General features: G+C 34.3%; 2 protein-coding genes across 2 annotated transcripts; one reads left to right on the top strand and one right to left on the bottom strand.

Moving 5' to 3' along the window:
• Positions 1-940: 940 nt before the first annotated feature.
• Positions 941-8,039, bottom strand: ENGase (Endo-beta-N-acetylglucosaminidase). The gene is made up of 9 exons (XM_068775976.1): positions 7,732-8,039; positions 7,015-7,163; positions 6,601-6,749; positions 5,421-5,569; positions 3,888-4,053; positions 3,095-3,349; positions 1,660-2,597; positions 1,100-1,211; positions 941-1,030 (listed from the first exon to the last, which is right to left on the bottom strand). Exons 1-9 carry the CDS (start codon positions 8,037-8,039, stop codon positions 1,016-1,018), a joined length of 2,241 nt encoding a protein of 746 aa, XP_068632077.1. The 3' UTR covers positions 941-1,015.
• Positions 8,040-13,137: 5,098 nt separating this feature from the next.
• On the top strand, positions 13,138-15,710 carry LOC137932418 (beta-1,4-N-acetylgalactosaminyltransferase bre-4-like). The gene is made up of 3 exons (XM_068776028.1): positions 13,138-13,589; positions 13,987-14,343; positions 15,382-15,710. The coding sequence occupies exons 1-3, from the start codon at positions 13,153-13,155 to the stop codon at positions 15,566-15,568; spliced, it is 981 nt and encodes a 326-aa protein (XP_068632129.1). The 5' UTR covers positions 13,138-13,152; the 3' UTR covers positions 15,569-15,710.
• The last annotated feature ends 2,140 nt before the right edge of the window (positions 15,711-17,850 follow it).

Consider the following 17,850-nt stretch of genomic DNA (forward strand, 5'->3'; position numbering starts at 1 on the left):
GTTTTTATGTTAGATGTTAAAGAAGACCGTGAGGTTTTAGTTGGTACAACTCTGACATAACTAAAAACTTACATACGAAACAAAAATAAGCATAAATACAATGTTTGCGACACAGTTGTTGCGCTCGAACCAATGATGTACAACGAAATATCAACATACCCAAAATTGCAAAGGCCTCAACTTCAAGTTTTGAACAAAATGTCTCCTCGTTTCGTACGCGGCGACAGCAGAAAAAATATCTCTACTTTATCTCAAATATTTATTATCAATATTATCAGCTCGGTTCAATATCATGTTCCGTATCTCTGCATCACCGGACAATTGCGAGCATGACACCATTTTGATATAATCCTAGCGGTACTTAACATCCATCACATAGTTATTCGATTTATGTTCTATACTCAAAAACTACTAAGTAAAGTCACTATTTAAATTTTTACACCTGGCAACATTTCTCCTTTATTAATGTCCAACTCAGCCGAGAAATGGCTTTTTACAACTACCCGCGTGAAAAGACAGCGCGTGGTTAACTACACGCAGCGCCATCTATCGATGTCATTTATACATGTAGAATGATATCCAAGTATTGCAAAGCGGTAAATTCAAATACAGATCTACCAAAGCGTCTATTTTTGTTTTCTTAAGGGTACAGATAAACTTCTTACGGAAATAAAAATGGAAAAACTGCGAAGAATGTAGTGAAAATAACACTTTGCCTTTTTAATATAAACCACAGTGTAAATAATACATTAGCCTGTCCGAGAGTTACTAGTCATGCAGTTTCCAAAAAAAATTCTTTTGGACTGCAACAAGCCAATTACATTTGACTGTACTAAGTTTGTAAGTAAAACGTACTGGTAGGTAATAAAACAAACAATTTTTTATCGTTACATGTTTTATTATAATATATTTCATATATTAAATAATCTGTATTTTAATAAAATTAGGAATACAATAGTATATTTGTGACAATCTTTTAATTGGAATAATCAGAAACATATATTTTCGATGTCCTTTAAACGTCAGCTTCCTGTGAAAAAAGAATTCAGGTTATGTACACAGGTGTTTTTTAATTACAATTTGAGTCAGAAATACTTACGGTAGTGCGTTGACAGAGTCCAAAATGGCCTAAGAGTATCGGACCCTCCGAGTGGCCCGTGCGACAGTCCACCGCCACCACGCGTACACCGTTCAACGCCACCATGTAGTAACTGTCAACAATGACAGCGTCAGTGTGAAGAGAACAGTTCTTCTTCCTTCTTGGTAGTAGGAATCACATACAGACAGAGTCTCAAGAGTCTAGAGTGAAAAATGGTCTTATTGGAAATCTATGGCGGAGACCCAAGCCCAACTGTGAACATTCTACGTCTATGATGTTATTGGGAATGTTTATATGTCTATGTAGAGTGGTAATGGCAAACGCCTGACTTATGATCATATGTCCTGGATTCGTCCAAAAGAGCAGAAACTTGTATGAACTATCATGAATTACCAATGCTTTGCAAAAAGACACTATAAATTTAAACATCGTCAATTCTAAGACCGACAAATCTGATTAGCTTGGTGGATTTTCCGAGAAGCCTTTAAAAGAATGGCAACGCTATTAAAAATAACGTCATAATAAGTAAGACTTATTTTTGAGAGTATAAGATAGCACACCTGACAACCCATCCGAACTTGTTCTCAACTGGCACGTAGAACCCTGGCTCGTTGAGCAGTAAATAAGCCTGGATGCTCTTGAACACCGGCTGCGAGTTGACGGGCAGCGCGTACACCACGCTCGAGCCTGTCGGCGGCGTGTTCTTCACCTTCGGTACGTACCCGCCAAACAAAACTATCTTTAACTCCTCGCCTTCCGATGAAAGTGCACGCAATTCGATATTCAAATACTGGTCAGGTGCTTTAAGCAGGTTTTTCGTGACCACACATGCGATCAAAGAACTTTTGATGTAGAAATCGCTGTGGAACAACCTAATGCAGCGGTGAGTGGAATCAACTTTGTCAGAAGGGTTCACTTTCAAACAGGATCCGCCGATGAAGCTGTCCTTGTAGTAAGGTTGTAGGCATTCCAGCTCATCGGGCACCGGGGCCAGAGCTAATCGGACCTTTGCTGTGTGGCCAAGGCGGAGGTTCATGGAGGTCTGAATCATCGAGCTATCGGACCCTTGGCACTCTATACTGGAATTACTCTCTTCCGGGTTGGCCGAGTCCGTGGTCTTTCCTTTAAACAAACTCCGGAATGCATTTGAGACTTTCCGAGATTTTGTCGGTTTTTCGTCTGACGGTACTTTTTCGACGGTTTCTTCTGGCACTGTGTTGGCATCTCCTTCGGCGATTTTGATGTCTTCGTTGACGTTAAGATCGATGATATTTTGATTGTCTTCACCTTCCTTAGCTTCTCTGGTTGACAACTCGCTTCTGGTTTGTTCTAGAGAGCGTCTCACGCGACCTATCCCCGCCTTATCTTTGAGGAAGCCATGCCGGGACGCATTGAGGATGTTCTCGAGTACGGAGAGCAGATATCCGTGCGGGCCGTGGGAAGAGTTGGGCTGGTACTGCATGTGACGCAGGTTGTACCAAGGCCCTGGACTGATCACCTGGGAACAACACGCCATAATTAACCTTGGGATTTCCCAATATATCATTCTATATTTATGCACATAATAATACATATAATTTTATATTTATGAATTTATTATGCATCATAACATTGCCTGAGATTTAAAAAGTACCTTATAATTGTAAATACGGGCCTTCTGAAAGTTTCGTAGTGTAAAACTTACGAAAACTGTTCGACTGGTGCACTTATCTCTTTAATAAATAACAATTTGATTGGTTAAGGCATTCTTAATGTGTTTAAATTGCTGAATAGCAACCCTATGTGCTGACTCATCACTATATCTCTGGAACCATGAATATGAGGGACTTGAAAATTGGGAGCAACAGTCGTATCGCCGTTTACAAGTCAACTAAGAAAGACTTTACGAAATTCAGAAGAACAGATACTCTATTTCAATTCTGAGACATTAGCAAGGATTTTATTGCAAAAGTATACACAGTTGCGCGAAAAGAAGTTATTTATTTATACACATACCTCACCATAGAACCGACGTTGTTTGCCTTGTCCCCTGCAGAAGGAGGTGGCGAAGGGCAACTCACAGGGCAGCTTGGTGTTGAGGAAGGGCCAGAGGCTGCCCCAGAGTGCACGCTCGCGTAGCAGGAACTGGTCGTAAGGGCCCTCGGTGGCGAACATGTCCACGTCGCAGGACGCGTCGGAGCGCGCCTCGTGCGTCCAGGCAGGCGCAAAAATCGCCAGCGAACAGCCGTTTTTATGTGCAACCTTGACTGCCTAAATGCAAAATATAATCAAGCTCTTAAGTACATTAACAGCAAGCCGGGGGAAATAGATAAAAGTCAATCCATCTGTTCTCAAACAACAATTAATTAATTGCAACCTCCTGTTCTTACCGTTTACATACTTCAGGCGACGACTACAGTGTGTATGAAGCGCAAATCTGAGGTATGTGAATAGCAGGAATCAGAGGGTAGACACATGTCAAGATATTTTCCCTCGAACATCTCGTGTGCGTCTCATCAATCGCAATCTACCACGTTTTACCATGTGTCACCAAATGGGTATGTAAAATGATAAAATATCTTTACTGTTGCTAACACTATTCTTAGGTAGCATATGTTATTCATCCTGTTGTTCTAAATAAAATTATTTAATATTATTGCTAACGACATTTATGATATTTAATGATTTTTTTATTAAATGAATACCATGTCTACTGATTTCATTAAATTAAAACCAATTAAAGTTAATACATAATAATTTTGTGTAAATAAGTAGAAGTTTTTCGAAGCACAAATGTCACCGTACCCACCTCCTGAGTGTTGAACTGACCACCGCCGTGGAAGTTTCGACCCCACACGTCCATACCCACATAAACGTCCGTCAGTCGATCGCCAGCCGCCGCGGCGCTCGCACTCACGTCGCTCTCTGTCCACGAATAGTTCGTGAAAATGCCGTCGCACGCGTCGAAAAATGGCCTGCACGATATCACAGCAACATTATAAATTCAAAACAAATATTTGATGCAATGAAAACAGTTTCCAGCACTTGATAAAAGATGGCGTTAGTGACGTTGTAACTTCTGAATTAGCTGTTAGATGGCGTTGGTAATAGATAAGGGTCAGTACGAAAGCGCTACGTTCGGTTGATTTGATAGTTAACAAAAAGGATTAATTACGACCAGCCTGGAAGAGTAAGAGACTACTGCTCACGTACTAATTCGGTGCATGGGTGTAGCACTCTGCAGGGCATCCTCGGCATCTCGGATTGCCGAAGTGCCTCTCCACGATCGCCGGCTACATCAAAGGTCTGTCGGAATTTCTGTAGGGGTTAGGGGTTCACGATGCAAAATGAGCACGTTGCTGACATGGTTGCGGGAACAAGCTCAACGAGACAAGACAAGAGCTACGACCAGATATTTTATAATTCTATCATCGGTGTTCACCCTCTTCTCTGTGTGTAGGACTACGGTATTTCCATTAGGAACTTTTATTATTCTCACAGCCCCTCGCGCTGCGCTATTCTGGATAACCCGTTCCCCGTGACACATATGGTGCCATCAGGATAGTTAGAGGTCACGTCAATCCATCGTCCTGCTCTAAATCGCTGAAGCAATTGAGATTTCAGGGCCCATTTAAACAACCGCCTCTCTGAAAGTCTGGTTTCTGGTAAATGAACACAATTCTCAGGAGGGGCGTAATATGCGCGCCTAAATTATCCTATGCCGGCACCCTCCTTCTAGACCATGGTTGCACAGACTTATTAAGACTAGGGGCCAAAAATCGGGCAAATCATGAACTGATGGCAAACCGGCTGCCAGAAGTATAGGTAATTAAATTTTTTTGTTTTATTCTGGAATAGAATTCAATATTTTTCGAATGTACGAGAGTATTATTTTAGCTGTCGGCGGGCCACCGGTGTGACCGGCAAGCCGCGGTCTGTGCATCCATGTTCTACACCATGACAGTCTCAACTTAGGTTAGTCCATCACAACCAAACTTTTGTATACACATGTATTATCGGCTGCTCAAGGAATATGTTTTTAATTTTAAAAGTGTCATATTAAAGTTTAATAGAAATAAAACCTTTTTTTAAAAACCACTTTTTGAAACCCGTAACAATATGAAATTCTTCGGTCAAGAGAAATACCGAGAACTAAAAAAATGGCGTGCAATGATCGAAGAGCCTCCCTGGTCATGATTATTCTAACAAAATTCTTCTTCTTTTTTCAACCTCCCCTAAAAATTGCCACGGTGAACGGTCCTGCGCTGCCCGGGTCCAGCGACCAAGATTACATGGCTACAAACAAGTTTAAAGCTAGTAAAATTATGGCTGTCAGACTCACCTGTTCTTTGCGTTTAGACAGTTCTGCCAATTGAGATGACCATCTATGGTGACGCTGTCGTACCACAGAAGCACCGGCTCCACCAGCTCCTTGTGCAGCGAGGTGTGCAGCATCTTCACGAACTCCACCAACTGCTTTGGCTTCATAATCTGATTTAAATTACATGTGTTTAGAGAATCTACAGGAAATGGAATAGACTTTCGCCATGTTATATAAAATAAAAGAATCAATATGATAAAATTGATTGTCCAAGGTAAAGTAAACGAATTGAATAGCCTGATGACATTACCCAGAAATTCCTCGGTACAAGAAAAGAAAACGGAGACCGTAGGAAGATCCATACAATTATCCACATAAACGCAACTTCAGCCAACCGCAAACCAGCGCATATGGTCCCTATTTTTGGATAACCTCTCATGCTCCCTTGCCATGTTGTAAGGACATTATTTACAATAAATATTTTATAATTTATTTTGTTATTTCTACGCTTTATCCTTTTGTCCAATATATATATATATATATATATATATATATATATATATATATATATATATATATATATAAATATATATATCTTTCATTTATTCCTCTGTTGTCCTAATTCTATTTTCCATTCCTTTCCATACCTTATTATCTATCATACATCGCTTCATTTCTATATCACAATGGAATTTACAAAGTTAGCTGTTGCTGCGAATGGTAGCAGAAAATGATATTTTATTAATAAAAATCGACGTTGAAATAAAATTTGAACGATTGGTTTCGATACGGGAAGCTACTGAAAATGGCCGCGGTCAACTAGTTGCTTCATTTGCATATTGCCTGGCTTTCAGTCCTTAGATCTATCTCATTCCAGAGTATACGTATTTCACGCTACCTCTGAAACCCTCGTTTTCTATTTTCACACCAGTTTCAGATAATATCGATCCATAATCTTCCAAAGAGTCTGTGATGCTAATGGATATTTGGGGCCCGCAACCTAAACATCCGCAGTAGTTCTATCTCAATTCATATATTCTCAATTTCCTTTGCGCATTAGTCGGAAAAAAAAATTGTTACTTATCTATTTCTATTTTGTCGTCTAGTGTCATATCACTGTTATATGACCGTTAAACAGTTGTGTTATTCTAATAAAACCTACAATGTTTTAAAATAAATTATAATGTACAATTATTCAAACCTTGTTCTCCACATTCAAAAGCCATCCATCAAAAGAGAGGGTTTTCGCTATGGCGACCAGTGCATTCGCAAAATTCTGCATCTTTTCTTCTGACGCCAAAATTTTCTCCCAAAACGCTGCTCCATCGGACCACTCCGTTATTAAAGTACCTAGTGGTAAAGCAATGAATAAAAACCGAACGCATCAATTTTAAAATATTTTTCGGGAACAGTGAGCAATGAAAAATAAATCTAAAAAAGAACGTTGCGATCGTAATCGCAAGTAACAATTTTTAACAATTAAGCAGCAAAATAAAAAAAAACACATTTACCTCTGATTCAGACCGCATTTTTCATGTTATTTAAACGTAAAGTAATTTATTTTAATATGAACAAGATTAATATTAGTAAAATAATTAAAAAAAAAACAACAAACCGATGACTTTAACACCGTGCGCATGGCCTACATTAATCCATCCGAGCGGCGGAATGGTCACCAGGTGATGACTAAAATAGCAAAATATATCTATTCCGCCCCAGTTGTAAAATGTGTAGGCTTCATGGTGACTCGTACCGTCTATAACACTAAAAATAAAAACTACTTTAAACAAAAAATACCTGTAAAATTTACTATCAGTCAATTAATTAACTGATTTTTTAATGCAGTTGTATATGAGAGACACTTTGTCTATCCGTTGAATTGACTTGGAAGGGCATAACAATCATCGCATTATCCAACTTCATAAAATTCAAACATATTAAAAAAATCCGGAATATATAAATGAGTTTAAGCAAAGTATTATATATTCTTAAATACTAAAAACATAGGATATGGTTACGTAATGGACGAAGTAACTTTGATATTACTTTGAGAAAGTCAATATACTTCTCAGTGAATTTCCCTAAATTTTTTCGCTTTCATTTTTGTGAATTTGTTATTTTTAGTTTTATGTTTACAAATATTGCATATCTAGTTAATTTTTTTGAAATATTATTTACAACATTTAAACGAATTAATATAATTCAAAATTATACGCTAAATATACCATCTACATTAAAAATATTACCAATTATGTATTATAATAGTAAAAGTAATTTTTTATTTTAATTAATATTATTTATAGTTAAAAATGTAAACGTTTTCAAAACTTACCTGTCGTCATGATATCCATTGGCCAAATCGTGACATACCAATGTCTTTGGTAACTTTTTTCTGTCTTGACGTTCAACAATGTCTTCCGCATCCGTTTGGTAATGACAGAAAGTTTGCGGGGTTTCTAAATATATTTTTCCAAAATCTTTATTTACGTCCAGGTTCCTTATCGCTTCTTTGCTGTGAGGTTTAAATTCTGTACAAAGAGTTTTCCACAGTGGCGGATCTTGTAAAAAGGCTGTTATCTCTTCGTACGTATCTAGAGGTTTGCAGGTTAGTTCTTGGAACAAATTCGAAATCTCCGACATTTTATTAATATGACCACGGTTCTTCGAGCCCTTATAAATATGAAACTAATTTAGAGAGGTTAAGGCAATATAAAATTTATCATTAATAAGTACTCTGCTTATTTACGTTAAGTTCAGACATAGGAATGACATTGACAAGTTGCAACAATGGCGGGCGATATGAACGCGCCTAAACAAATGCGTTGAATTAATACAAAGTTGCAATGGGTATTTGTAATTAGAACGCGGGTCAATGCCGCCGATATTGTATTTACCTAATATTCACTATTTATATATCCTTATGGTCCGCAATAGGCTATTGTTTTATTGTGAAACGTTAATTGCGCGTCCATCGGTACGCCATTTGATTAAAGCATATCAATATTTACGTGTGATATGAAAATAACAAGTAACATGCAAGAAATAGTTTGATTTATTGTACTATTATTTTTCTTCATGTTCGAGGCTAAAATAACAATAAAACTGTTTTTTTATAACCACAAATGTACTTTAAATGCACTATTAACGTAAAGTTCTATGGTTATTACAATTCAGTATATAATTATAAATTAATATTACTTGAAAAAAATTGGGAGTCTGAATTAACCACGAAATAAATATACGGAACTTATATATTGTTGTTTTAATCTAAAGTCTCTTAATAATTAGTAACTGTATAAGCATTGATTAATTAATACATAGAAACTTGAAAATTAAAGGTTATTTGTTCAATATTTGTTTACTTGATTATTTGCTATTTTTAGGAGCTACTTAATAAGGTAATAGATTGAAAAAAAATTAATTATTGTACTGTAGCGTTTTAATCAACATTGACATGAAAGTTACCATAACTTAAAACTTGTTTTATTTAATAAATATTTCCACAACACATTTTAAGTAATATTTTATTTTATGTACTCAGAACAATTATTGATACCAATAAATAGATCAATGGTTGATACCTTTAGCTGCTTGACTTTTTTATATAATACAATTGCAAAGTTTGTCTATCCATGACCAATAAAAGAATAATAAATTATTTGATTAATAAAGTTTTTTTTGTTTCTTTTCCTGCAATCTGCAACCCAACCATAATTAGACTTGTGTATTTCTTGCATTTTATGTGACATCATTCCATTGAATGCTGGCAAATTCTTAATTATTAGACTTCCAGGTCCAAACAATAAATTACATTATTTAAAGAAAAGGAAATTTAGGATTGTAGTATAAAAAAAGTACAAAATATATGATATAAAATGAGATAGATAGGGACAGGGCAAAAACTGCGAGAAATAAAGATTTGGATATTGATTTCAAGGTTAACTGTACACAAGCTTCATAATTAAAATATAATTAAAACTAATTCAAATGTAGGACAGTAGTGGAATATTTACCATTACTGTGACATTATCATATCTAGGGCAGGCTAGCCCTAGATATGATAATGAAATCAGGATGTATGTCATAGTAGATAATTAATGTACTATTTATTGCACATTTTGTCTTTCAATTGTAGATTGTAACATGTTTGTTCTTTGTTCATATTGTGAATGCGTACAATTACATACATACATATCTTATTATCAGAAGTTGCATATGATAATGAGTGTTAACTGCATGAACAGTTTAATTTGTAATAAGAATTATTTGATTCTTTTTTATAAGTTCTTATACTAAAATAAGATGACACCGTCCAATTGATTATCTGATAGTAATATGAGACCAATATAACAGCAAACTATAAAAATAAATTTCTAAAGGATTTATTTTTTTCATATTGGCAACTTAAAGTGGAAGAGAGCAGCTCATACATCATGCAGGACAGATGGAAGGACAGGAGAAGTTATAAGATCCTGTAGTGGAGATAATTTACAGGTGGCAAGTGCAGTACAGGTGTCCCCCATAAGAGGGACAATCATATTAAGGTTGTGGAAAGATGTTGAACATAGTCAGATTTTAATCAGTATTGGAAACTTAATGGGAAGGGCTACATTAGTAGACATTCCACATCTGAAATGATGAAAGGAATTTCAGACAGAACATCCCTTTATTTCAGCAATTTCTCTTTATTGGTCACTATGGACACTGATGTCTATACCAACAGAGTCGCTAGCAAAAAGCCTCCATAGACAATATACTAAGTTGTGTGCATTTATTGACGTATATAGCTTGATGCGATTGGCAGCCAATAGCAGGTCTTTCTCGCCTGTAAAGTTCTATACAGAAGCGTTGCCCGAGTTTTTTGCGTTATTTCTTTCAGCGGTAACTCCTGCCAGTGGTAATTATGGTATCTGGGTCAAACCGGACCAAGTCAAAGTTCTCTTGTCTTGAATATTTATTAGTCGTAATGCTAAACGCGTATTGAGTGAAAGCTTCAACAGAAGCCCCCTCTCGATTACCTTTGCTTTGGGTTTAGACGTGGACTATGTTTTAAACATAGATATTGCAAGCCTATGACATTATTAATAATTGAAATAAATTTAACCAATGGCGCGAAAGATGTCACAAACATAAATCTTACAGTTTACAGCTTTCACTCATGAAGAATCCGTCAAAGTAGTTCAAAATATAAATAACTTTTAAAAGTTGGAACAATTACGCTTTCTATTTCAAATGCCACAGGTGAAATAAAAAAAGTTTTCAGTCGCATGTTTTAAATTTGTCAATTTTATTTTTTCATATGAGCTTTTAATATTTTTTTATAAAAAGAAAATTGAAGGAATAAATTTCAAATATATCATATCATTTGTTTTATTTCATTTTCCTTAAGTTCGTCAAGATAGCCTTGTATGTGTTGTTGTATGACCGTTATAATTTTCTCTTAGACCAACGTTAGTAATAAATCAAACAATTAAAAATATTATTAAAATATATTGACCTGTCTTTTGTTTGAATGCAATTTTTTTATTTTTTACTATTGATACTAACTATATAATGAATATTATTTTTATTGAATTATTCCTTACGTTTCTATTAAATGACATATTTTAAAAAATATATCTAAACATAAACTTATCTGGATATATTTGATATCAATACTCTTAAAATATTGTCATTTATCATAGTTTAATTTGAAAACCGCAACAAAATTAAATTCTAATAGGCATACATATTTCCATTGTAACTATAGTAATGTATACAATTTTAATATATATCCTAGGCAACAGTAATAAAAATTGAAACGCCAAGAGATTGTTAAAACGAATTAGGAGATAATTTCAGAATTAAAACTTTAAATCTTAACTATGTTTTTCTTTTATTTCATTACTCTCCGGTACATCATAATTAAAGGTTCGCAATTCAATGTAATAACGTGAATTCTGCTTAAATTGAAATATGTTGTCAAAACATACGAATGGATCTATCAATATTATTGGTTGCTGTCAATATAGAAAACAACCAGCCAGATTGTAGAAAAGAATATTATTTATCGGAAATAGTACTTTTTAAATTGTAAGTAGACATCGTTTAGCTGCGAACTTTAAATGACATAATCAAAAGATTGAGATTATTTTCCACTATTGAACAAATAGAGAAAAATATACATTTACCATTAAATGACAAATAACTTAGTTTCTTTTAAATAGTACTGATAATAAAAATTAATGTCTTAAAGGAGACAGCCTGTAGTAATAAAAGATTATATGATACTCATCACTAAGAATAAGGATTAACGATCAGTAAGTATAAACTCAATGACTATCTATTAGGGGGACCGAAAAGCAATGTCGCTTTAAGTTAAAATTTAACATGTAGTCGTGCTACATTTTTAACAAGTTTTTATTTCTAATCAGTAATATATTCACCATACAAATTTTCAATGCCCGAGCAGTAAAAACCAATCGGTTTTTCTGTAAAATAGGTCGACAGAAACGACAATACTTTATGGTCTCGGAATACAAGGATCCATCCGGATAAGCTCATTATTTTTCTTGTGATGAAAGACGGCTCTTTACTTTATTGACATTTATACATTCCCTGACTTGGAGTTGCCAAATCGTCATTTTCATGGAAGTTATCATATTGTAATATATTTATATTGTTATCATAGGTATCTTATTGTATTTAAAAGTAATTGTTATGAAGTGAGTGTAGAGAACTAAAAATTAATGACAACAATAATACATTTTAACCACTAAAACTGAACTTTTCCCATAGGCTTTTATAAACTGATAGTGTTCAAAATCAAAATCATAATAGCTTTGTAATATAAGGTCATTACAATCCCCTATAATCGTAAGTTTACTTTAGTTTATAACTCTCCATCTACTAAGAAGGAGTAGCAAGTCTAACCAAATTAGGACTTTATTTCCAAATTTTTATTTTATTGTGCTTACTACATACTTATAGCAAAATTTATTGCCTTGCTTGGTAGTGTGGTATAGAATCATATACATTGACTTACAAATGAGTAAGACTTTATGTAGCCTATTAGTGAGTATAACAAGTTTATTTTTATTTCTGAGACTACCATTGACAGGGATTATTAATTCTCTTAAATCCTGCTAGGTTTCATATATGTATGTGTATATATATGTATAAGACTGCCGGTCTATGTGCATAAGTATAAAAATATATCATCATATATATAAGGTTAGCTGTCAAAATAAAAATAAACATGTTATATCTTTCTCTTGATTCTATAAATTTGTAATTGTCTTGTAACTGTTTATGCTTTTACAACACATCCTCCTGTCATTGTTTGTAAATATATAATCACTTAATTTAATGGCTTCATACATTACTTGAATTTAGATTCTATTAAATTGTGAAACTCTTCTAGCATTTTTATCATGACTTGCACAAGTGATCACTTTAAATCAGAGTTACCCAAATCTTTTTTGTGCCATGCCCCACCTAAGCCTTTCTAAAATTCTTATACCCCTCTATGTAACATACATCATTTCAATATTGAAGCAATGTGGTTAAAGTGTTTTGAGTTTATTTTTAAATTTCCCCCCGGTTAACAATCTAACTGAACCCTGTGGGGCGTGGGGCCCCTATGTTGGAAAACACTACTTTAATTATCTCTAGTGTATAATGAAATTAATAATAAAGGTACAGAGAAGACAGGGCATTAAATTAAACAATATTTTTCAGGTATTAAAGGTTTAGTCATTTATATTCTGCACAAATGTCTAAGTGGAAGTCCATGAGCCGCATACTGCAGTTGCGGATCACCACATGCATCATAATTGTGTTGTGTCTGGTAGCAGTCATACAATTTTTTGCATCATATGGTGAATACAACTATGAACACATTCCAAGAGACAAGATTATGAGCAACATCTATTTTAAAACCAATCCTAATTTAGAAGTGAGGCCAGATAAACCAAAATGCAATTACAATGGTATTTTACAAAGCACAGCCACATCTCCACCATGGACCACAGTAAAGAGTTCCAATGGATTTTCCTTAGCAGGCATTGTCAATGGCAGCTACATCCCGGAGGATTGTAATCCTCTCCTCAGTGTAGCTATATTAGTCACATATAGACTGAGACAAAGCCAACTGGATATATTTATACCATACATACATAACTTTCTACGTAAACAAGGTATTCACTATAGGTAAGGATTTACAAATGTAATGTATGAAATTTATCAAATAGGTTTCTACCGCTTGTTTCACAAATTTAATGTCCATTTAAACCCCCTCGCAGGCAGAATTTCATAAAATACATTTCTAGCTGTCATCTATAAGCTGGAATAAATAACTAACTAAATTTAAAGTCTCCTAGCTTTTTTACTAGAGATATTGTAATGGTACATAGATGGAAGTGGTTGTAGATGCTTTATTTTTAATTATTTTTTATATGGAGCAGTTAAAAGGTCAATTTATCTAAAATATATACTTATATATATATATTTATATATATATATGTGTGTAAAAATAAAGCACCTACAATATATTTCAACCTAATGCGAGTGTCAAGACTTATTTCAGCTATTGCTAATGCTGTTTCAGTATTTATGTCATAGAACAACAAGACAACAAAATGTGGAACAAAGGCCTCCTATATAATGTAGGCGTAAAACAGGCCATAGCCGACAAGTTCCCCTGCCTGATCCTCCATGACGTAGACATCCTGCCTCTGGACACAGCCAATCTCTATGCTTGTCTCCAAGAGCCCCGGCACATGAGTGCCAGCCTCGATAAGTTCAGATATGTCTTGACATACAACTACTTGATTGGTGGAGCTGTGGCTATCAGGTCTGACCAGTACATGGCGATCAATGGTTTCTCAAACAAGTTTCAAGGATGGGGAGGTGAAGATGATGATTTTGCAATGAGAATTGCTGCTTCGAAACTTAAAATTTTACGGTTAGTGATTTTGTTCATTTAATACATGCAAAAGCTAGAAGTATGTTTGTGATAGACGTTTTATATCAATATTAATCTATTTGTAATCTATGATAGCTAGTGTTAGCTTAATGTTATGTATTTGAAGGGACATTTTATAATATAATTTTTTTTTGGTCCCCTTTTTGGAGACTTAGAGAATTTTTTTTCTTATGTCCATTGTCCTCTTTTGTCCATAAGATCTTTCATTCATTCCTCTGTTGTCCATCTCATTCTCTTCCATTCCTTTCCATACCTGGTTACCCATCATACAACACTTCTCTTCCTTCGCTTTCTCTCCAGAATATTGTAACAATTCTAAATTTATATTTTTGATCTTTATTTTATAGTTTATATGTTTATTTAAGTTTTATTTTGTGTCATCATTATCCTACATATGCAAATCACGATTTTCATTTATGCTTTTCAGTTTGTTTGTAATATCTCTCTCTCTCTCTCTATCTCTTTATTGACTTACGTCTTATTCCTTTTTACTTCTATTCCAATTATTCTTCTACAGTACTCCAAAAAGATCTGGCGTCCGTCCTCTAATATTATAAGTTTTTTTTTCTTTTTTTATATCATTAGACCATGGTACTTCTGTGATATTTACTAATATTATACTAACTGTGGGTTATATATATTTACTAATATTATACTAACTAAAGGTGGGTAATTTTATCAAAGTGACACAACTCAATTAGGTTGTATCATTTTACTTATTATTAGTGATTTGTTAATTTTTTGGATCCCTGTTTGTCAATTGGCAAACGCCACTTTGCACTCTTTTTCTTTCTTTTCTATTCTATGCCACATGAGTTACTTGTGGCCACATCCTGTTTTTGTGTGACAATATGTTTGTGTATTTTGGTTGGATTGTAGTAATCTATTTTAATCATACAAGGATAGCCTTTCTAGTTATTTAGTTGCCACTTTTCTTCAGTATATAACAATACTAACACATAAATATAATACTAAATAAAACTATAATGGTTAACGAATATATATCAACAATTTCAGATTCCCTCCAGATATGTCCAGATACACAATGATGCATCACATTCCTCAGACGAAGAATACGGAACGTACGCAGATCATGAAGGAAAGCAAGAACAAGTTCCTTGAAGAAGGATACAACTCCGCTGAATACTCAAAGAAGATCATCCAGAAGAATCAGATGTTTACCTTGATCGGTGTCAAAACATAAGTTTAAACTATTGGGAAATCGAGGAAGCAACCTATGAAGCTATATGTCTTGTATTTAATTGTACAAGAATGACTCTTGAAAACCAAACTTGATGCGGCTTAATCAAAAATAAGTATTAAAAAGTTGTTGTATTATGTTTTAAGTTACAGAGATTACTTTTTTATTTAAGTATACATTATTAAAATGATCTAAGTCATTACATTAGTAAATTCTATAAAATATTAATATTTGCATAATAAATATTTTTTTTGTTATATTTAAACACATATTTATGGACAATTAGTGGCTTTCCATTGTGTCTATAAATATATATTTGCATGTTGGTATAATCTTATATAATTCACACTGTGCATTAATTATTTAGGATTACCACTGCTCGCAAACTAGTTTCCAGAGAATGTGCAGCAGCCAAGCGTGGCGATTACGGTATATCCCACTAGATGTCTTTGGGGGAGGTCTATACCTTGCAGTGGGAAATTATTCTTTCTATGAGATTTAATAAACAATGAGAAGACAAACGACGAAGTACACGAAGTGCTAAGCTGATTGGCAAGTTGGTAGCAATGAGCAGGTCATATAGCGCACTGAACTTATGGCCATGAGACCTTAATGTTCTGAAGTGAATGAGACCACAGACCACCCAGTGCAGCGTGGAACGACCACCCACATATGGTGAATAAAGAGGGAGATCGGAAGACATTGAATTTAGCCTAGTTCCAACCAGTCCCATTGAAAGTCTTTGGGAAAAACCTAGGTTCAGCAGTGGATGTCTTATGGCTGAAACAATGATATCTTTTCACACCAGACATCGAGTCCAATGAAAAATCACGTTATACCTAGTGTATCCATGATCTCTGAAATAAAGGTAACCTCGGAAAAACCAAACCCAAACCAAAAAAAAACTATAACAGATAGTTGGTTCAATTCAGGGTTAGAATGCTCGTAATGAGAATATAAAATAGGTAGAGAAGAATATAAAAAGACTGCTATACTATTTACAAATTAGCATTAAGATGGTCTGGTAATTTGACCTTTCTCTAGGTTTCATAATGGTAACTGTTTTGTGTGAAGCTATGTTTGGTATTATAATACACTCACATGTAATGTCTGAATAATCTAATAATCAAGTTAAACAAATATTTCTTAAAAAATATTATTAAAGGACAAAACGGATTTTTAAGATAAATGGGTGGTAAATTGCTCTATCTTCTATATTCTTTATTGTGAAGTCTTTGCAGATCAGAGTGTGTTTGGAACATTAGTAACTATAAGATGAAGGATGTTATTATAGGGAAGTTCAATTTGATTCTAGTTTCTATTAAATGGGGCTCTTTGTAGATTTATGTCATACACAAGTGGTAACTTTAATCCTATTTAATTAATAACATAAATAATTGATTGAATGTCCATCTTTGGACTTAATTTTTCTAAAATAGACCTAGAAAACTCGTTCTGTATCTGCTATGTTTAAGTTCTTTTATTATAAAAGACATACGACGCATCTAGACTATAAACTAATTTACTGTCAATATCAACTATTCCATATAGTTGATATTTTAAACTATTTCACTATTTTTTAAGACTTGATAAAATTTATGTAAGTATTGTAACAGCTCTGTATAATTCTTTATGTTTACAAATATATTCTTAATAATTGGTTTGTTGTTTTAATATATTATTAAAATGAAAAATTAGGGCGATTTAGAAGGTAGTCCTAAATTTTGAAAGGCATACTTACAACAATAAGAGCATTTATCACTAATGCCACTTATGTTTTATACACTACAGGGGATTTAAATCTTCTGCAATATTTATTTTGCACCTCTATCCAGGACAGGACATGGATTTGGTCAAACATCAAACCACCTATTCTTCAATATCTCGTTTGCGTCTTGTTGATCACGTCCTCTTCCACCACCCACATACCTTAAGCATTGACTTGTGTGCAAAGTTTCATCTCCTTAGATATCAGTGGCAGGTCGATCTCTAACATCTCGTGTGCGTCTAGTCAATCCTACCCCCCTCTTGTCGCCTGTGATTCACGCTGTCGTCCCAAGCCGCATATATAACAACATCGACACTACACAACTCTTACTCGAGTAGAGCGGTTTACTTTGTGCGAACGACTTCGTGTAACTGGAACACACCTGCCCAGGCTTTTTATTTTTAATTTCACGGAGCTGTAACAAACAGCTATAGTAAAAATATTTAAGCACTACAGGAATATATAAAATTATACACAAATAATATTTCAAATAGTATTTATTGAATAAAATCCGAAG

This window comes from Battus philenor, unplaced genomic scaffold (genome assembly GCF_028537555.1).
Source record: "Battus philenor isolate CCGP_79_NKW_IND1 unplaced genomic scaffold, ilBatPhil1.0.hap1 SCAF_9, whole genome shotgun sequence".
Classification (NCBI taxonomy): Eukaryota; Metazoa; Arthropoda; class Insecta; order Lepidoptera; family Papilionidae; genus Battus; species Battus philenor.